Below are 22214 nucleotides of genomic sequence, written 5' to 3'. Positions count from 1 at the left end.
GAGCTAGGAAGCAGGGTGGGAGTCATTGGATGGAAAATTACTAAGAGGAAACACAAGGGTAAGGGGGGATTTCTGGCTAAACTGACCTAAGAGGATTCTTGCTGAAGACAAGCCAGGATGATCAGACATCACTGGGAGTACGGTGAAGGAAGGGGAACACAATCAGATATCAAGGGTGATCAGATATTGAGGGTGGGCGTTTCTGGGTAAACTGGATTTGGCAGGATTATTACAAATAGTGGATTCTACAGGGAAGTGCATAGATAGGCCTAGAGGAAGGTTCAAGAGCCCAACTACTGTTTTATCAAGGAAAGAGTTTTTGTCAGTTGTGGAATCTAATAGTTTAGCATCCTGTCTGACTGAGATCATCCCTGCAGGATAGTCTTTCTCCCTGATGGATATGTTTCCTCCAGTCCTTTTCTCTATTCCTTCTCAACTTGTGTAAAATTTGGAATGGCAGGTGGAGTCTGCAGTAGTGTAGCCGAGGAAAGGTCCCCAATACAGCCACTCTCTGTTCTTCCCAATTGGGCTATGTCTAAAGGACATCCCATGACTAGAGCAGGGGGAGACTGGGGAACAAGATATTTCCCTGGGATGGAAATATCAAATTGGATATTTGTGATCAACTTTATAAATAGAGTCATGTCTCTTTAGGAATGCTGGCTGCCTGTCTGGACAGATTCCCATGCAATGGTGTTATTGTGGTGAATTTTCCCTGGTAAAGTATTGGCTTTTAATCTATAAACTCAGAAACTCCATCATTAGATGTCTAGAATAACCAAGATGTCAAAGTAGCCAAGCTCAAAAGAGATGGGTACATGTCTCTCTTTAGGCTGCTATAACAAAACACCACAGACCTATAAACAACAGAAATGATTTTTCACAGTTCTGGAGGCTGGAAGTACCTGATCAGGGTGCCAACATGGTCATGTTCTGGTCAGGTTCCAGGCAGCAGAGTGCTGGCCTCTTCAATGTCCTCACATAGCAGAAGGGGCTAGGGAGCTCTGTAGGGTCTCTTTCATAGGGCCATTATTCTCCTTCATGAGGGCTCCACACCCATGAACTAATTAACTCCCTAAGGCCCACCTTCTAACACCATGACATTGAATGTTAAGATTCCATTATATGAATTTGGGGGTGGGGAGGACACAAACATTCAGATCATAGCAGTGTATGAAACCAGAATTCTACCTTGTTGGTTTCTAATGTGAAATATATGCATAATATTTTGGAACTCACTCTTATTAAAAAGTTTCTTTATGAAACTGAAGTTAGAGAAGGAATGACTCGTAAGAATCATATAGGTCAAAGCTTTGGGTTCTATCAGCGTGCTGGGGCCATCCCCACATAGGGATATAACAGAGGACCAGATCCCCTGGGCATTGCTGTGAGGGTCCACCATCTTTTGCTCTGTGAGTTTCCTGGTTTTATAATCCTTGTGGCTAAAAAGATCCCCTCTGTTTGTTCTTCCTTTACATATGTTAATACCTTCCTTCTGATTTCAATCCAGTCTTTTTGACCAGAAAGTATGTAATCTCTTTTTATATCTCTTCTCTGAATCATCCTGTGGTGATTTTGTAATACTCAGAAGGCAATCTTACTTCTTTAATTTCCCTATTCTGGTAGGATTCTTTCTGTGTCCTCAGGGTGCACACTGTACCCTAGTTCTGTGAAAATAACAATAGCATTTTCTATGAGATAGCTACATAAAACAGGAAATTAATTTTAGGATTCTTTTTTCAGTTATCTATGCTGTGCAATAAACTGACCCAAAATGCTATGGCTTAAAGAAGTAACAATTTATTACTTATTATTTGGTGAGTTGAATTGGCTTGTATAGGTAGTTCTTCTACTCTATGTGTCATTGGTTGGGGGTCTCTCATTTGGCTGTATTCAGCTGACAGGCGGGATGGGTTAGAAGGTCCAACAAGGCTTTACTCACATTCCTGGGCTTGCTTTCTCCTCCGTGTGGCCTCTTTGAAAAACTAGGTTGAGTTTCTTCATAGCTTTTTGGTCTAAGAGATTTTACATGGCAATTGGCTTTTCAGATAGAGGAAGTGAAAGCTGTCAGTTCTCTTAAATTCAAGATTCAGAATATCACTTCCACCACATTCTGTTGGTCAAGGTAAGTCAAGGCCTGCCGTGATTTGAGGAGAGGGACATAGACCACCTATTGAAAGGTGGGAAACACACAAGGAAGGAAAGAATTAAGGGTGGCTCCCTCGGAAGACTGTCTATCACAACTTGCCTTCAAGTCCCAATATTTCCAGTAGGCAAATATTGCCCCAAAGTTTCATTGCATTACACCATCAGATAGAAACCCAGGAGTTCATCATCTAAATCATGCCCATGTGGCACGTTGAGTGAAATTCCTCATATGCAAAGGTCTTTGAACTAAAAGTACAATTTATCTGCCCTACAAAACCTTACATAGACTGGCAGGTCAGGAGCAGGAAAACTGCAGGGTACAGTCTTGTTCAAAAAAGTAGGAGCTTGGGCCTCCCTGGTGGCGCAGTGGTTGGGAGTCCGCCTGCCGATGCAGGGGATACGGGTTCGTGCCCCGGTCTGGGAGGATCCCATATGCCGTGGAGCGGCTGGGCCCGTGAGCCGTGGCCGCTGGGCCTGCGCGTCCGGAGCCTGTGCTCCGCAGCGGAAGAGGCCACAACAGTGAGAGGCCCGCATACCGCAAAAAAAAAAAAAAAAAAGTAGGAGCTTGAGAGAGGGGAGTCACATAGAAGTCACTGGTTCATAGCAATTCGGAAATCCAGTTGTGCACATGTGCCCAGTTCTCCCTATTTGGGGGCAGAATTTATTGATTAGGGCCCAGCTTCCCCCAGGTTTGGTTCTCTGTGGTTCTTAGTTTTGCTTTCTGAGCTCTTAAATCTGCCCTTTGAGTCATCTTTTCTTGTTCATAAGAAATGCCCTGTATCTAACTTAAGCCAAGGCTCTTTCATTCCCACTCAACTTTAAGACCATAGTGTTGATCCAGTTCCATGTCTTACACTGTTTCCATCCACACTTTGATCTGAATTCTGTGTTTTCATTGCTGGCAGATCCAGGATGGTATTACAGCATAGATACTACAATTCCAAATCTGATCCGTTTTGCACATTATCACACTTTCTTGGTCCCACTATAAACAGACCAAGGGTATTTGTAACTCCCATCCCTTTACAGACATCTTAATTTAAAAACTAAAATAAAATAAGAAAAGAACAATTTTGTGGATGGTATTATGGGGCTTGTGACTGAAAATAAAAATATTGCTCAAACCTCTGGAATTGTGAATTGTGAAAAGAGAGTTATTGTGAGCACAATTCTGCTGAAAGTGGGAAATGTGTCTCTCACCTTCTAGAATCAGCCAGTTCAGTATCACAGAGTGTGGCCGTTACTTCTGTTCACTGGACTCTAATTTCCCAGTTTGAATTACCTATTTAAATATATCTCTGTAACCAGAGCTCTTTAAGTATACCTCTATAACTAGGCCATGCAATATTACCACTATAAGCATGGGTTAGAAGACCTTTTAAAATGATACTTTATGCCATATACAAAATAATGAATTACAGAGCTTTCCCACCTTATTTCTTTCCTTTGTTTTAAAAGTTATAAAAGATTGAGTTGACATTATGAGGTTTTTTTAAAAGTAGTTGATAAGGCATTTATATTTCTTCATCAGTGATACATGGAGTTTGGGTTGGATAATCTTTAAGAGTCCTTCAAATTCTGGGAGTCTGTGACCAAAGAGACTTTCCATCAGGGGAAATACCCACCTGTGATGTTGTCTCTTTTTTCACTTCTTGGGTCAAAACCATTCACAGACACCAAAGCCTGGTTTTACACTATACTTTTTTTTTAATAAGGAAAATATTATTTCAGAAGGATAGCTTGACAAGGAACATGGCAGATTTCCAAAATTAACTCTGAAAGACAGATCATCTGGGCATGACTGAAAGCCATGCATTACCTTTGTGCTCAGATATTTCATTTCAAAAATGTCACTTTCTGCTTATTCAATGCTACTGTCATTATACTATTTTAAGCATGAAATTTGTGTTCTGGAGCTGAACAGGGATTATTGCTTCTATCTTTGGACTTATTAGTAATGATTTAAAATTCATTTAAGAGCAATAAAAGTCACCTTTTTATTGTGGTTGAATTTGGTTAAGTGTTAAAATTTGCAATGCAATTTTTATTGTCTTTTATTAGCAGTAGTTCAGCATCTATGTATGTAGATCAAGACTATTTTTAAGCAGCTTCTAAAGAAATAACTTTTGAAACATGAGTTTTTCCTTAATTTTTAATTCCCCAGGGTGATGTTAAACTAGAATAAATCATGGGGCAAAGTTGCTAAAAATTTCAGACTTTTTCTTATTTGGGTAAACAAAGAACAAACAAAGCAGATATGACAGTTGAAACAAAATTTCATATTTACTCAATACATGGAATAAGGTGAAACCAGATGATGTTGCAAATGCAGAGAAAAATCATTTCATTAGAGATGAAATTATTCCCTCCTCTGACTTTTCAGAGAGAGCCATGAGATTGCAAGGAGGATGTGGAATGGGAACCAGACATTGCCTGGAAGAAAAGTCTCCCAATATTGAAGGAATGAATCTGTTTATTCATCCCGATTGGCTGTAATTTACTTATTGCTTTACTCAATAAATAATCCTCAGTTCTCTCATTTTAAATTTGGATTCATACAAAAGAAGAGGAGCAGGAAACAAAATGTGTTTGAATTATATGAATCTGCCTGCATTAGGCTCTTTTCACCACACAGGGAAGGGGAGAGGGTAGAAGCTTGCCCAGATAATGAAGGATTTGCTGGGCAAGGTTGGCTGGAGAATTGCTTCTGATGGTGGGCAGCAGAACATACAAAACCTAGTGGAGCAGGGAGTCTATATGCCAAAGCAAACAACAACAGAAAACAAAGAACATCTAGAAAATGGGTCTAATTAAATAATATGGCATGTGCCTTGGCACGAATCAGAAGTTGGAGCATCAGATCAAGAAGAATCAGAATAACAGGCAGTGTGGTGGAAGGATGCTCCTGGGTGTACCTAGAATCAGCATCTCTGTATTCAGTTGTAATATGCTCTCTGTGATGTGGCTTCAGGGGGAGGAGGTACCGGGCAAGGGAAGGTGCGAGTTACATTTAAAAGACTGGGAAAGAGTTAAATTAATTCTTCAAGGAGCAAAGCTTATTAAAGTATTACAGTTCCAGAGGATGAAAAGGTGGGTGCTCAGGAGTTAGCTTTATGGGGTCTTTACATAGGGATCAATCAGTATTCTCTTGTCTATGTCATCTCAAGCTGACATAACAAAATTCCACAGACTGGGTGGCTTAAACAACAGACATTTATTTTCTCATAGTTCTTGAGGCCAGAAGGCCAAGATCAAGGTGCCAACATAGTCAGTTTCTAGTGAGAATTCTCTTCCTGCCTTGCAGATGGCAACCTTCTCACTATGTCCTCACATGGTGGAGAGAATAAGATAACGAAGATACCCCAGTGACTCCTCTTATAAGGGCACTAATCTCATCCATCATGAGGACCCAGCCCTCATGACCTCATGACCCAATTATCTCTCAAAGGATCTATCTCCAAATAACATCACATTGGGGGTTAGGACTTCAACATATGAATTTGTGGAGGGGACACAGTTCAGTCCATAGCAACTGTCAATTTCGATTACTTCAGAGTCATCATAAGAGTCACATATTATATTTAATCCCCCTCATCAGATAATACCTGTACTTGGTTTGGTACTGAAGTTGTCCTAACAGTACAAATAAATTATCACAATTTCTTCATAATGAATAGTTATCTTAATTCTAATTATGTTGTGTTCTAGAATAGAACCTTTTTCTTTCTTCCATATTTCATAGATATGGCAGGTCTTTATTTCATTTTTTTCTGATCTTTGGGGAAACAAAGTTGCATATTCTGAGTGCAACCCAAACATTGGTCTTGCTTATTACAAAGGCTGCCTCCTAATCTATGTGGGAAGAGGGATGTTGGTTCCAGAGAAGAGGCTGTTGCTTCCCTGAATATCATGTCACTCTCAGCTCTACCACTGATCTCTAGCTTCCCGGGAATCCTGGGTTATGATCTTCCCTCAATGCAGTGTTTCTACCTAGGCTTGGGCTCTGCCTGTCCTGTTATTTCTGCCCGTACAACAACCCAAGTCTATTTTAGGGAAGGGTCAAAGAAAACGGCAGTGAATTATAGCTTAGGAACCAGAAAAAAATGAAAATCTTATTCTAAGTGATTTTAAGCATATAATGAAGTTATCCATCTCATGGACACACATTCATTCCAAGCTTTAGGTTAACTCTCCATTTACAGAACACCTTGCTACTTCCCACACCATCCAGCTCCTAGAACTCAATAGTCAGTGGCAGATATTCCTACAGTGTGAGTTACTTAGCCTAGGATGACACACTGAGGTGGAGCATGGCAGGAAACAAGCTTCAGAAGAATAATCTGGATGGACTTTTGTTCTAAGTCCTGGCTCTTTCAAAGTCCCTCCACTTCTAAGTCAATCTCACTCATTAATTTATGGGTTTACTTTATTTGGGCTCCAGTTTTTGTATGTAACCTGATGATCTATTTGAATCATATGAAAATTAACATGCATGGTAGATTTCAAAACCAATAAAAATGTATGACCAGTAGGAGATATAGAGAAGAGCTATTGGTCACTTTGGGTCCCACCTAAAGAATTATCTGGATAGTTTTCATTCCGTTATGTCCCTAGGCTTTTCCCTTTTGACACTAAAAGGCTCTACTGCTGTATTGTCCCCCTGTAAAATGGCATCTCATTTTTTCCTATTGTAAATTAAGGAAAAGTCGACATACATTAAGAAACTTCCCTTCAACAAGCTGCTTGATTGTAGTGAGTGAAACCATCACCATGGGTACAATGGAGTAGAATATTTGAAAGCAGGAATGACCTAGAAAAGCAAAAAGATATAGCCACTGCTAGAATATTTACTGGGTTCTCTTTCTCTGAAGGCATGATTGATGCATAAAGCAGCTACCTAACTAATCTTTAAGCACTTGCTTCACCTATAGTAAGTTTTAGAAAAGCTCCTGTGTCATAAGTTTTGCTAGATGAAGAAACAACCCAGAAAATTTGGGGTGTTTCCTGGTTTGTGCCTCGAGACCTCCCCTCCCTTCAAGCTGCAAATTATAGAGAAGCCTGTTCTTTTCTCATAGGTGTACACCTATAAGCTATACAGTCAACTTACATTATATGCTACTACTTACCACAAGCAACTACATTCTGCCACATTGCATAAAAATGATAATCATTGTGATCATATATCAGCACAATGAGATAATATCAAGACTCCGGTACTTTCCCTGCATGCTAAACAATTGATTGCAGTCACAGACACGTTGCCAGCCAGTTCCAACCTACTAGATGGGGTCAGAAGTTTATGTTCCATTACAAGGGGGGCTTCCCGTAGGCTGTAGGGTGTACTTGTATGCATATCTGTTGTGAGTTTCCAGAAGTTATTCTTGAAGCTTACACATCATTCTCTGGATTATTCTTTTGTAAAACTCTCTAGGGGGTTCTGATGTGTCAGGGTAATAAATTCATTCCAAGACAGCATTTGGGATATCATAAGAGATCTTATGAACTAAAACAAATACACCATAATCAACAATACCTGGAGATTTGGAGATTGACTTGTCTAGCCTCATAAAATGTTCACATCAATTTCCCCTGAAGTATCAGACCCATCTGTATAAAAGTTATTTATCTGAACCAAGACAGAGATTAAGTCTAGCAGGCTGGAACATTTTTACCCCAAATAAAAGCAAGATGTGATCATGTGTAATAGCCACATCATTTAAAGGGCTCAGTCCCCATGGTATTTTTGTAACCATTTGTACTAAGAGAAACTCTATATTTTTTCCCCTAAGTTTCTTTGTTGCTGAATTCTTAGGAGTTGATTTTTATGAAATGTGTGATTGTTTTTATCCAGTTGTGTCATCTGAAGTTTCTATTTAGGAATTCTAAGACAGAGGGATCAATAAGTCCTGGTCTTAATGCATTTATCAGTGCTGGATTATTTATATTAGTTTGAAGATACATATTACTACTGTTCTTGTATCATATTTTTCTAAATATGGAAATGTTTGACTTTTGTTGGATTTGTAGTCTACGTCTCCAGCTTGAAACGCATTGCCCCTCCCCTCAAATGTTTAGAGTAATAAATGCACCTGAAAGTCATATTTGAAAGCTTTCCTATTGTACTCATCTGTTTTACGTTTTCTTTTTTCTCCTTATTCTTTTAGTGTCAGCCAAACCAAGACCCCACAGTGATGAATATTCAAAGAAGATTCCTCCTCCAAAACCAAAACGGAATCCAAACACTCAGCTCAGCACATCTTTTGACGAAACGTATATCAAGAAGCACGTGCCCCGGAGGACCTCACTCCCTCGGGACCCCTCCCTCTCCCAGGTCAGCAGCCCCTCAGGGGGCCCCGAGGAGGAGGAGCCCGTGTACATTGAGATGGTGGGGAACATTCTCAGAGACTTCCGGAAAGACGATGACGACCAGAGTGAAGCCGTCTATGAAGAAATGAAATACCCCATTTTTGACGACTTAGGCCAAGACTCAAAGTGTGACCTTGACCATCACAGTTGTTCTTCGCAGTGTGCTACTCCCACGGTGCCTGATTTGGACTTGGCCAAGTCCTCAGTGCCATGTACCCCAAAGGGTTTCCTCTGTGACATCCCTCCGCCCTTTCCCAACCTGCTTTCTCATAGACCTCCGCTGCTGGTGTTCCCCCCGGCCCCTGTGCAGTGCTCCCCCAACTCTGATGAGTCTCCGCTCACCCCCCTGGAGGTCACAAAGCTTCCTGTGTTGGAAAACGTGTCTTATATGAAACAGCAGGCCGGGGCGTCACCATCCTCCTTGCCGTCTCAGGCCTCTGGCCACCCTAAACTGGAGAAAGACCAGGCCGGAGCCCTGGGACCCGTTCCTGCTGCCTCGGTCCTCTCCTCGTCCCCTCCCCCGCCTTCCACTCTATACCGAACGCAGTCTCCCCACGGCTACCCCAAAAGTCATTCTGCCTCCCCATCACCCGTCAGCATGGGCAGGTCCCTGACCCCACTCAGCCTCAAAAGGCCCCCGCCCTACGACGCCGTGCATTCAGGCAGCCTCTCCAGGAGCTCTCCATCAGTGCCTCATTTGACCCCCAGACCGGTGTCGCAAGATGGGAGCAAGATGGTCAATGCCTCGGTCAATACCTACGGGTCGGCTCCGAGCGGCTCCCGGTCCAGAACACCCACGAGTCCTTTGGAGGAACTAACCAGCCTCTTTACCTCGGGACGCAGCCTTCTGAGAAAGTCGTCCAGCAGCCGCCGCCCTAAAGAACCTGCAGAAAGTAAGTGCACAGACGCTTTCATTTGTGACTTGAGGGCAGTGAACCCCGTGATGTACAGATAAGGCACGTAGTAGTGATATTTGGTCCTTTGAGTTGAAATCTCAAGATGTGTGATTTTGCTTTTGCCATATCCAAGGAAATAGTGCATTCTCGTGGATGCTTAAAAGTGAAAGACAAAGGCAGGGCAGTCTGAGTCAGAGAGATGAAGATGCTACCCTTCTGGGTTTTGAAGATGGAGGAGGGGGCCACGAGCCAAGAAATCAGGAAACCTCTAGAAGATTGAATAGTCAAGGGAACAGATTCTCCCCTAGAGCCTTCAGAAGGAATGGCAGCCCGGCCTATAGGCTTCATTTTAGGCAAGTGAAACCCATTTCAGACTTCTGCCTTCTAGAATTGTAAAGTAATAAATTTGTGTCATACTTTTAAGACACCAAAAAAAAAAAAAGAGATAATGCATTCTGAGAGAACTAAAAGTGATGGTCTGCACAATATAACATATTAAAAAGAATCAGTTTTAAATTTAAAATAAAGTGTAAGATCTAAATTCTTCAGGGGCTCTGGGAAATCTAACAAAGAAAACAGATCACTATACAATTTTTAGGTACATGTCTCGATTTGGGGGGGAATTATACATTCAAACATGGAATTGGTTAAGTGTTAAAATTATCTTGTATTAAAAGCCTGCTTGAGCAAATCTGTATTAGAAAGCCTTTGCTGCACAGAAAGCAATGCGAATAGAAGCATTACTTTTTTAAAAAACAATGTATGATTCTCTCCACATACTTCATGTTGTTACATTCTTACTTTCCTGCTAAACTAGAATAGGCTCACTATTTCCCTTTTAAAACCCTTGGTAATTAGCATCTTATTCCCATGGTACTCTTCCTATATCCATCAATATATAAGTTACAGAAAGATCACTAAGTCATAAGTAGGAAGGGAACGTTATATTTACCCCTGAATTTCAAAGGCCAGGGAATGTCTCTATCTGAATGGCTAATCCTTTTGTGAGCCCCAAATCACTGCCTAATGATATTGTAAAGTCAAAACAAATCCCAGTTTTCTCAATGTTCATTTCATTAAATGACATTGCTTTCCTTTATTTAAAAATGCCTTAGGGCACCTAAGCTGAAAATTAAACACTTACATCTCAAATGATCCCACCACAGTATTTTATTATTCTACCCATACAGTTACACTGAGGACCTTCTTTAAAGGAAAAGAACTCTTCAACATGTCTGATGAAGATGATGATGACACTCCTTAGATAATTAATATTCATTAGTAGTTAAAAGCCATTTATCTTGCCTTTTTTTCTCTTTAACCAGAAAGATTTATGAAAGCATTAACCACTTAAATAATTCTACTCCCTCCCCCCCCAATAAAAACATTTCATTTACCTGACTGAAAGGCAAAAACTTCTCATATTTTAGACATATCTTGAATTAAATACATACATGAATATGCTAAAATATATTTAAAATTATTTTAAAAATTGAATTAAAACTAGAAACCTCCTATTTCTAGAGTGGTGGTTCTCAGTGGGGGTGATTTTGCCCCCAGGGACATTAACAATGTCTGGAGACATCTTTGGTTGTCACAACTGAGGATGCTACTGACATCAAGTGGGTGGAGACCAGGGATGCTCCTCAACAGCCTACAATGCACAGGACAACCTGCTACAAAAATTTTAAAAAACAAAAGCAAAGAAGAGAAAAAAAAAGGATTATCTCATCCACAATGTCAGTAGTGTCAAGTATGGGAAACTCTGTTCTAGACAATTTATTAAAATTGAAAGATTTTTCCATATGATTGATTTGGTTTAAACACAGATAAGTAAGGTTTTTGGAAAAAGTTGAAAAAAAATAAAGGAAAATATTTTACTCTCAAAATATGTGATGGTTAGTATGAAATTAGTAGAAGTTTCATCCAAGAATTGGTGAAATTAGCCAATATTCTCCCTACCTACCAGTTTCTTTGGAGGATTCTTAGCAGCTCCAGCTGGCAGCTATACCAGTTAGCTAGAAAAAGTATATGTAAAAAAAAGTGATTAACTAATGAAGTTATTTCAAGAAAAATCCATCTGTTGGAATCAGTCTATGTGCTATATGTCACAGACTTCTCCATTTGACTCCAAAATGAGTTTTGTGTGCTTCTAAAACCAAGCTTGTACATGGAGAAGTGATCTAGGCTCTTTATAGCTTTTTAGGGATCCAAGGATTAAATTCCTTCCCATGTGCTATTAACTGTGTATCAACCCTTCAGAGGAAGGTCATGCCCTGGGTTACATGAATTCCAATATTTTACTTTACACAAATGGAAGGGAGGAAAAATGCACATAGTGTTTCTAATGAATAATCCAATGCTATTTACTTTTGACTCTGGAAGAAAATAGAAAAACACTATCTGATGTTGACAAAATCATAGGGGCTCTCAGAATCTACCTGTAATCCAAAATGTAGATCCAAAATTGTTGATAATTGAAAGTTAACCTACAATTACTGCTGCAGTACACTCAGTGATACAACTGTCCCCTTCACTCTTGACAGATAAGATTCGTAGATACTTGCTGATAACAAAGGGACAAGATAAGTGATATGACGTAGTGTAACATTCATGACCCCTGAGTCACATTTGGCATTTTTTTTACACTTCAGAGATAAAAGACTGGTATTTCTGTGCTCCATACCCCTCTAGGTTTACTGGAAATGTCAATTTTTCGAGTTTTCTGGTATTCAATTCAAAGCAAATATAATATTTCCACTTTAATTGAAAAACCTATGTCAAATAAAATTTATCCCTTCAACTTTTATTTATTTATTTATTTATTTATTTATTTATTTATTTGCGGTATGCGGGCCTCTCACTGTTGTGGCCTCTCCCATTGTGGAGCACAAGCTCCAGACGCACAGGCTCAACAGCCATGGCTCAGGGACCCAGCCGCTCCACGGCATGTGTGATCTTCCCGGACCGGGACATGAACCCGTTTCCACTGCATTGGCAAGTGGACTCTCAACCACTGCACCACCAGGGAAGCCCTCAACTTTTATTTTTAATAATCTATGAAAGATACACGTAATTTAATAATTTCATATCTTAAAGGCTTATAATTATTGATGGGGATTGCAAAATAAGAAAGAGATAAAATAAGACAATAGTGGTAGACCATTAATCAATTTCATTTTGCTTCACCATTTTCTAAATACAGACTCCATATTAATTGTTTTAGGAAACATGTTTTTCCTAGTTGATGTGACATTATTATGTTGTTTAACTTTATATGAGTATACTAATGATAATAAATTTATTTGAATTGGTTATTATTAATATTTTTTTAATTTGTGCAGAGAGATAGAGGACATGAGGCATGTAAGAAGTGATTAACTTGTATTTTATTGCTGTAGATTTCTGTGTCTATATGAGAAGTAGGTGAAGTACAAATATGTTTTGTGGTGAATTTGCAGACTCAAATGATAATTTTCTACCTATCCTTTTTATCTTCCTTTTACACATTTTTATTTTATATATCCTTTGATTGGACTCTTTAGAATACCTAAAGATTCCATGAATGGGCCATGAAATTATTTTATTTTAATAAATCAAGAGCCATGAATCATAGAAATTATTAGCAAGAATCAAGTGAGAAAAGACTATTTCATCCCGTCAGATAAGAAGTATTTTAACAATAAAGTTTAGCCTCTATTTAATATAAATGCATGAATGTATATTTCTATGAAAATGTACAAGTTATAATGAAGGATATAATTAAATTTTATAATATACTTGAGAGAGAGAATGTGATAGAAAAGTTAAAAGTGGAAAAATGTAAAGAGAAAATTTTAAAAAAAGAAAGAAACATGAAACATCAAAGAGAAAAGACTAATTAAAAAACTGAGGCACCAAGAAAAATACACACACACACACAATGCACACATCAGGTCAAACTGACATATAAACAAATATAAGTGCCAACATATGAAGCACATACAAATGTACACAGAGAACCAGAGAAGAAGCACCAAAACAGAGTAGGGTCAAAGAAGGATCAAAGGAAAAAAAAAATGCAAGCTCACTCATCTGGTATTGCCATATATATATATATATATATATATATATATATATATATATAAATTGTGGGTTGGCATTGCCAAAGACCTTCATCATACTCAATAATATTCCATATTAATGGAGATACACAATTTTCTGCTGTTAAATCTTTCATCCCTTTAAAAAGACTCCTATTTAAGACTTGGAGATGTTATGTTACATTTTTACAATTATACATATAAATGTGTCCTATAGGTCTGATGAAACACAGTTGGGAATCAGATGTAAACTTTGCCTTTCCATTCATTTTCTTAAAAAACAACAGCAGCAAAAAAAAACCAAACACAAAGACAACAACCCAAAACAACCATCAAACAAACAAAATAAAACCAAAAAATTACCCCATGCCCCTCATGCCCTCACACACATACCTGTCTCAGTTTTCATGTAACTTGAGGTCCGGCGATGCCTAAAATATTAGGCGTTGCTGGTGAAGCAACTGATCCAACTTACTCTTGCTAATTTAATTAAAAAAATAAATTTAAATTGAAAAAACAATGATTTTGGAAGGAAATCTCTTAAAACACATTTCTGTATGTTTATAGTATCCCACTTTTAGGAAAAAGGAACAGTATGCTAACATCACTTAGCCGTCATTATGATTCAGGGTCACTGTTGTGATCATCACTGTGTGTGTACTATGTGCTAACGCACATGAAGTGTCCATCAAGGTGACCTGAACAGGGGAGGCCTCACACAGGGGTGGCTATGATTGTCCTGTCATTTTTAGTAGCAGTGCAGCATTGATAGATTAACTGTGATACTGAGGTGTCCTCAGGAGGGCTATTTGAGGTTGCATAGCTGACTAACCCTCTACAGATCTACCATTTAAGTTCACTTAAATTCTTCTGTCTGTTTCTCGTGGTTTTCCTGCCTCGTCTCTTTCTTCCAGGTAGCTCTATTGATGCACCCTCCCCTTCTTTTCTATTCTCCTTTCATGCTTTTCCTTATTGTATTATCACACCATTAATCAGTTGTGGATCAAGAAACCAGATACCCAAACTTGTCTGCGGAGCCTCTCATCTATCTCAAGTGTGTGACTTCAGGGTAGGGACTTTGTGACCTTGACTTCCAAATGCCACTTGAATCCATTTACTAAGTCTTGGATGAAGTTCTTAGATTCATGTCTGAGATGGTCAGGGATATTCACTTCCCAAGAACTAAGCTGTCCTGGGAAACATGGAACAAATGTTATTTTATTTTAAGAGAACTTACACTTTTTGTTTAGCCTATTGAAAATATTTTTTTTCAGTAAAATCTAGCAAACTCACTAGCTAAGGACTTTATTTTCTCTCCTTTTTATTCCTATGAAAGCAGAAACTGACAAGGAGTGGGTAGGACAGAGAAGCAAAGGGGATGGGCAGGGAAGAGAACCCATGAGTCTGGATCTTTCATTTGCTGTGGAGAATGGGTGAGCCTTCAGCCTGTGACTGCCCTCTTCCAAGCATGTTGAATTTGAGCAGAACTTCTGGGTGTGTGGTGACTAGAAGCCACCTGGCCAGAGTTGGCGGGAGGCAGGATATTGAACCTCTGGAACACACAGATTCTTCAAAGACATTTAGGAGTTGAGCTACAACCAGAATAACTGAAGAGATCTCAGAGAATATGACAAGGAGGATTCCAGAAGGCCTGGAAAGACCAAGGCCTATAGGTTCTGCTAAATTTCTTAAATAAAACCATGACTCTTGTCAGGTTCTTTTCCTGCTGTTTATTGCTTGCCTTCCTGCTCAGAGCCCCACACTGTGGCCTCAGACTGGTTTCTGCCTTAGCAAGACTCCTTCTAGTAGCTCAGAAGGAAAATTGAGCCTGCACCTGGGTTATGAGGATGCTCTCAGGCCAGGACGCTGGGGACATGCTCTAAGGAACATCCTTGGGTCATTCAAAGCAGAGTGGGTGGGACTTTCCTCATGGAGCATTGGTTAAGCATCTGCCTGTCAATGCAGGGGATAAGGGTTCGAGCTCTGGTCGGGGAAGATCCAACATGTCCCAGAGCAACTAAGTCTGAGTGCCACAACTACTGAGCCCGCGCACCTAGAGCCCGTGCTCCACAACAAGAGAAGCCACTGCAATGAGAAGCCTGCGCACTGCAGCGAAGAATAGCTCTCACTTGCTAGCCGCTACTAGAGAAAGCCCACGGGCAGCAACAAAGACCCAATGCAGCCAAAAAAAAAAAAAAAAAAAAAAAAATTAAAAACCAAAAAAAAAAAAAAAAAAAAACCACAGCAGGCAAAGGACCTCCTGCATTATATTCACCTGCCTATTGTTAAAAATACAGATTCCTGGGCTTTATCATAGATTGACCTGTTCAGTGAGAAATCCTGGAGGTTGGACTTGGGATCATGACTTCTTAAAGGACAATCCCCAGTAGTATTTCTGCCTATTATCTAACAGTAACTCAGGGGTATATGGCTAAATATTAGCAACACCATTTACTTGTGTGCAAGAGAAACCTATAACACATTGCTTTCATCTAACAAAGTCAAAACCATAATCTGTATAAGAGAAAGAAGAGGAAGGGGAAAAAGTCAAACTCAGATAACTTGAAATGAGTGAATGTTGTTTTTCTTTCCTTAAGTAAGCTACTGATTTGTTGGCAACTTGCAAAAAAACCATCAGGGTCATCTGGTTGGATCAGCAAGGAAAAGTATTTCGCTATCTCAAGATACTTCTGGAGACCTTGATAGTTTAACATTGTATCACATGGTGGGCAATGTGTGAATAATGTCCATTCTTGTTCTTACTTATAACCTTCATCTTAGTCATGCTAGGTCTGTGTTACTTACTTCATCAGAATTTCTCAACACTTAAATTTGAGAACCACTGGTAAGAACTGCTTCAGACAGGAGTCGTTTCTGTTCTTCAGACAGGCAGGGGAATTTGAGACTCAGGCCAACAGCAGTTTTTACCCCAGAGGTCTGTTTAGATGGGTCCAGGTCATTTACGTGGGAGGGCTAGCCAGAGCAGGGCAGAGCCCCCAGATGGAGCCATGATGCAGAACAAGGGTGTGCTCTTTAGAGAGGATACCCAGCCCCATGATCTAGCCAATGTAGGAGAGCAATACAAGAGAATGAGAGTCTTCCTTGTGGGATACTGGAAGAAATGATGAAAGCAAGGAGGAGGTCTAACTGTCATGACTGGGCCAAGGATCTCTGTAGTTAGAGCTGACAATGCTAATGGGGAAATGAGGTGATGAGGTTCTTGGAAAATACTTCTGCCTCAAACAGGTTTACCTCAGAAACAATTTCAAGTCCAACTAAGCCCAGAGTGGAATTCATCCAAGAAGTAGTGGTAAGGTCTTGGGGAAAGAATGCAGCCCCAAGCTTTTCCTTCAGAATGCTTCCATAACAATAGGAGCATATATCAATACTTACTTTTTTTGCCATTTACTCTATGCCAGACACGGTTCTAAGCATTTTGCTTGTATTCCACCCTCATAGCAATACGTGGAAGCAGGTGATATTAGCGCTGCTATTTTAAAGATGGGAGAAACTGAGGCACAGCTTACCCAGGGTCACATAGGGAGTAAATCTGAGACTTGAACCCAGTTTATTTGGCTTCAGAGTTTCTGGTCTTAATGATACTTTATCTATACTTTACCAGTCTCCCTAATTTCTTTCCCCTCCCAATTGCCATTAAAATATACCAGTTACCATCAAAAACTCTAATGGCTCATACTGTTATCACTCCCAGAGATATCTGCTGGATAAAAGAAACCCGGATCTGTACCTAAATAGTATGGGCCACTTAATGGTTGTCATCAACTTAGGAAGGGGCTGGAAAACCTTTTCAGAACCCTCCACAATTCACTTTGGAATATCCTAGTCGCTGCGAGGGGATTTTCTGGACCTCAGGCTTCTGAGCTGCCCCTGAAGGCATGTGGTCTGCCCAGTGGGCCTCACAATTAAATGACCTGGAGAAAGAGACTGTGAGTGTTCCTAGTGCTTTTAAGCATAAGTTAAGGATATATGGGCACATTCCTTTGGTCTGAGCGGTTTGCAATACTGAGCTACCAAACAGATGATTCATCCTCCAGGGATATAGGGCTTTTGTCCACAGATCCTTGAATCTTGTCCATAACTAAGCAGTGTCTTGGTGGCCCAGGGCTACCCCAAAGGAAAAAAACACTCCGTGCATAAAAATAAACATAAAAAAATCAGCCAGTGCCCAAAGGCAATGAGAGCCCTAGCATCACTAACCTAGAAACTGATCTAGTAAAACAACAAAAGCTCCAAAAGAGCCCTATGCAAAATGATTCTTGGCATCACCTCTTTTCTCTTTAGATTTGTGTTAATGTGTACTTGGCAGAATCAGACGCCCATCTTTAAAACACACACACACACACACACACACACACACACACAGTGCTTCAAGATCATGCTGTCCTATTTAACTATTATTATTTTTTAAAGCTAAAAAAATTTTTCAGGATGATGAGGTTAAATAGTGTATAAGTAAAATCCCTTGATTTTGAAAATGCATGTGACTCCTTGGTTAATTGGGACCATGACATTGTCTGTTTTCCTCTTTCAATTTCTCTTAGGGCTGCAACATAGAATCACTGAAGAAGACATAATTTCATAAATAATTGCTCACCTTTCTCGGGGTAGACTGCAGCTGTCTTTGATTGATGCAGGCAGACGTGTTTATCCCCTGTGTTTATATTCTCTGGCTGCTGAATCTTTAAGTGCAATTTCTCGTCAGCAATTTAATCAGCAATTTTCTCCATTAAGAAGAACCTCCCTGCTTTAGATTGAAATAATTCAGAAACATTTTCAATTCAGACATAAAGCTACACGTCTTTTTTTTTTTTAAACCAAGATTTCCTCAGTTTGTATTCAATATACTAGGGCTGATTTCTTTTTCTCCTGTTGAATTACCTCAAACAGGAAATTCAATTTCTGATTTGTATTTGACATCATGTGTTTTCAACAGTTTGACATCTATGAGTAATTAAATATTAGGTATAAGGGGTTCCTATCAGTCATATCATAGTTCCTTGCATTTGTCCTACATTTTAATATGATCTAGAAGGTTTGGACAGGGCCTGGATATCACAAGAGATGCTTTTCATCTTGGCTCAACCATTTAGAAGCTCTGAGACTTTGGATAAGTCAGTTCATCTCTTAATGTCATAGTTTTCTCACTTTTCAGATGAGAATATTAAGTGCTCAACTGTGAATCTCTTCCTTCTCTGTTGTTTGATGAATCTTTGGATTACTGAATGAGCTGTAGATCCCCAAACAAATGACCACTTCTTGTTTCTGAAGCTTTCTGTCTGATCTTGCTCCCCCTTGCTGAAAGGACTTCCCCAGTAACTCCATAAAACAAAGTCTAAAGCTTGGATCCCCATTTATATTCCACCTCCTTCTTCATCGAGATTTCTTTGTGCTGTTGTTTACATAATCTCTCCTTCAAACTCTGGGAGCACTTTATACATCTGTAATGGTATGTGTCTTATCCTGACCTATTGTAGAGTTTTGTTTTTTTTTTCTCTGTCTTATTCCCCATTAAGACATATGGCTAACGGGCTTCCTGGTGGCGCAGTGGTTGAGAGTCCGCCTGCCGATGCAGGGGACACGGGTTCGTGCCCCGATCCCGGAGGATCCCGCGTGCCGCGGAGCGGCTGGGCCCGCGAGCCATGGCCGCGGAGCCTGTGTGTCCGGAGCTTGTGCTCCGCAACGGGAGAGGCCACAGCAGTGAGAGGCCCGCGTACAGCAAAAAAAAAAAAAAAAAAAAAAAAAAAAAAAAAAAAGACATATGGCTAGGGAGATCAAGGGCTATATCTTTTCATCATTTTTTTTTCATGTAGAACTTGGATCAATGCAGTCTTCCCCAAAGTTGATACGTGGTAAGTATTTACTGAATTTGTTGAATTCATAGGCATAGTGACTTGAGAGGGCTATTGCACTTGAGGAAACAAAAGTCATAAGAGAAATGTTTGAGTATTAAATTAAAAAAAAAATCAGATCCTACGACTTAGAAAATTCTACACTGAAATCAATATAGTCATTGAGTCAAAAAAGGAACTATGCTGAATGCTAAATTCATTGCTTTTGTTCTTAAGTGTCCTGTTTAAAAGAATGTCCGTTTCATTCTAGGCAGATTTATTAGGGGAAGGATATAAAGAATATAGCCATAAAGCATTTAAATGTGGACCATTTTGTAGATGTTAAATGGTTACCAGTTCCTGAACAAATGAATAGCTGAGAAAATTGGTCATTTCTCAACATTTGGAGATAGAAAGATGCATTTTTTTTCAGAAGAAATAATAGAGACTAACATTTAAAAGAAGGAATTCTACTGTTTAACACTGTGCATTATTGAACCCAAATAGTAAGGAGAATAAGAACACATTCAACTAAGTCATTTAACCTCCTTGGTGAAAAAGCACTGCAGAAATCCAAAGAGCTATTATTATGTAACTTGTGGTCTTAAATGCATGTGTTTCCAGGTAAAAATGGGTTTAAGTTATAAAATATTTGAAAAACTTTTTTAGTTTTCAAAAACATCAGTTTTCGGAATTCAGGAAATGGATGGCAATTATGAATTTAATGAAGTGTCTTTAGTGGTGCATGGTGTTTCTCAGTTGAAGCCAACTCATTATTGTTGTTAGTTGATATGGGAGCTAGGTTAATTAAACGTTCCACTCCTGGTAGAATAACCAATCAGCTGAAGAATCTGGGCTCTTGCTATTCCCAAATGAAAGGAGTGAAAATACTGTAAAGAACCTAAGAGGGGAGGAAGGAGGGTTAGTAACATGGATTTTTTTTTTTTTTTTTTTTTTTTTTTGTGGTACGCGGACCTCTCACTGTTGTGGCCTCTCCCGTTGCGGAGTGCAGGCTCCAGACGCACAGGTTCAGCGTCCATGGCTCACGGGCCCAGCCGCTCCGCGGCATGTGGGATCCTCCCATACCAGGGCACGAACCCGTGTCCCCTGCATTGGCAAGTGGACTTTCAACCACTGCACCACCAGGGAAGCCCAGTAACATGGATTTTGAAGCAGAATATCCTGCCTAGCCAGGTATACCCAGAACAGCTGAACTTAAAGGAAAAATTTCAAATGCAAAAGTCTGTAATATTCTTCTGACAAATGAAGGTAGAAAGAATACTTTCCCCTACATTTTCTTCTGGTCAGGTTGCAGGTACATTCAATAAAATATCACTTTTTTGAAATTTTTTGCATCTATTCCCTTGTTACAGATGGAACTGATATAATTAAGTCAAGAAAGCAAAAGGATAGAAAAACAATAGAAAGAGTCAGAAAGTAGAGATTGGGGGCATCCATGTGGTGTCCAACCCTAGATCCACACACATTGCTATGGGTGGATAATTCAAAAGTGGTTTTTGTTCCCGTAACATGAATAAGAAATCTAGATTTCCAAGAACTCAGAAGCTGGGACAGAATTTAGATGTTAGCAGCCCCCAACAGAAGGATCAGAGCTGAAGCAAAGTATTATTCTCTTTACATTCAGATTCACATTCTGAATCTCAGAGTTGCCTCTTTCATTCTCTGATTAATAAGTTATTAACCACTTAGCTATGATTAACAAGAGAGCTATGTCAAAATGAGGCAAGCTTTTGTCAAAGAAACCTGACTGAGCTTTTGTCTAAGAGAAATTTCAAACCTAAGAAATTAAAACATTGCCTCAGAGTGGTCCTTCTGTGGTTGAGTGATAATCTTACTTGAAGCCTGCAGAACTCACTTTGGCTTCTAAACCATGCTTTATTTATGATCATTAAATATAAATGATAATAAAATTGTCCATTGATGTTTCAGAAAAAAAAATTCTGCACCCAGCCATGATTTTCCACTTCCTTTTTATGGCCAAACCATTCAAGTGAGTGTTTATTTGCTGCCTCCATTTCATGTCTCCCGTCCCAGCTTTAATTTCCTACAACCTGGCTTCAACCTCTTCTGCCCAGTCCAGAGTCACGTAGGGCTTCCTAACTGGTCTCTGGCCCTTTCCTTTTCCTCTCTTGGAAGAGGAGACATCACAAAACATTAGACATTGTTGATTCCTCCATCTGAAGACATTTCTCTTGGTTCTCATGCATTGTGATATCCTTATTAACAATCCGTTTTGAACTTTGTCCCTTCTGCTTCCTTTTTGGGGAGCTCTGCTCCTCCATTTACATAAAAAAAAGTTCTCTGGACATGTGACTGACACAGTGCTGTGATTAGCATTTACCTGTTTGTCTTTCCAACTAAATGGTCAGGACACAGTAGTAAGTCTTTTATTTTGTTTTTCCCCCAACAACCAGCACGTTTTTCTGGCACAGAGAACATGTTCAGTAAGTGTTCCTTGAATGATCAAGTGACTGGATAAATTGAATGACTGTGTATCCAACCTCCACAATTGAACGGTACATTTTTGAGAGCAAAGACTATTTTATTTAAGTACCCACAGTTTGTATGACTGTATTTTACACAATCAACTTATATATTTGGATTTACTGATTTTTCCGTCGCTAACATTTTTTTAATAGTCAAGTCCAATAGAATTACCATGATTACTAGGTATTGATAATAATCTGAGTTCTGCATAGGATGCCAAGGTCAACACTAGTTAAAGTACTTAGGAACCAACTGCTCCAAGGAATAATAATGGAGAACCCAGGTTCAGATGATTTTTATATACATAAAACAGTCAGGAAATCAGTCCTGTTACTGATTGATAAACCCAGGTAGCATTCAGCAAG

At 39.5% G+C, this 22214-nt stretch overlaps 1 protein-coding gene across 1 annotated transcript in view; it reads left to right on the top strand.

The window, feature by feature from the left end:
- Nucleotides 1-22214, top strand: part of NYAP2 (neuronal tyrosine-phosphorylated phosphoinositide-3-kinase adaptor 2) — a 256266-nt gene that overhangs the window by 130255 nt on the left and 103797 nt on the right. Inside the window, exon 3 of the mRNA XM_060107303.1 lies at nucleotides 8313-9407. Within this exon, the coding sequence (XP_059963286.1) occupies nucleotides 8313-9407 (1095 nt within the window). The remainder of the gene's footprint in view (nucleotides 1-8312; nucleotides 9408-22214) is intronic.

The sequence above is a fragment of the Mesoplodon densirostris genome, chromosome 8 (assembly GCF_025265405.1).
Source record: "Mesoplodon densirostris isolate mMesDen1 chromosome 8, mMesDen1 primary haplotype, whole genome shotgun sequence".
Taxonomy (NCBI): Eukaryota; Metazoa; Chordata; class Mammalia; order Artiodactyla; family Ziphiidae; genus Mesoplodon; species Mesoplodon densirostris.
Note: the sequence above shows the minus strand (reverse complement) of the source record. Positions and strands in the feature narration are given on the sequence as shown.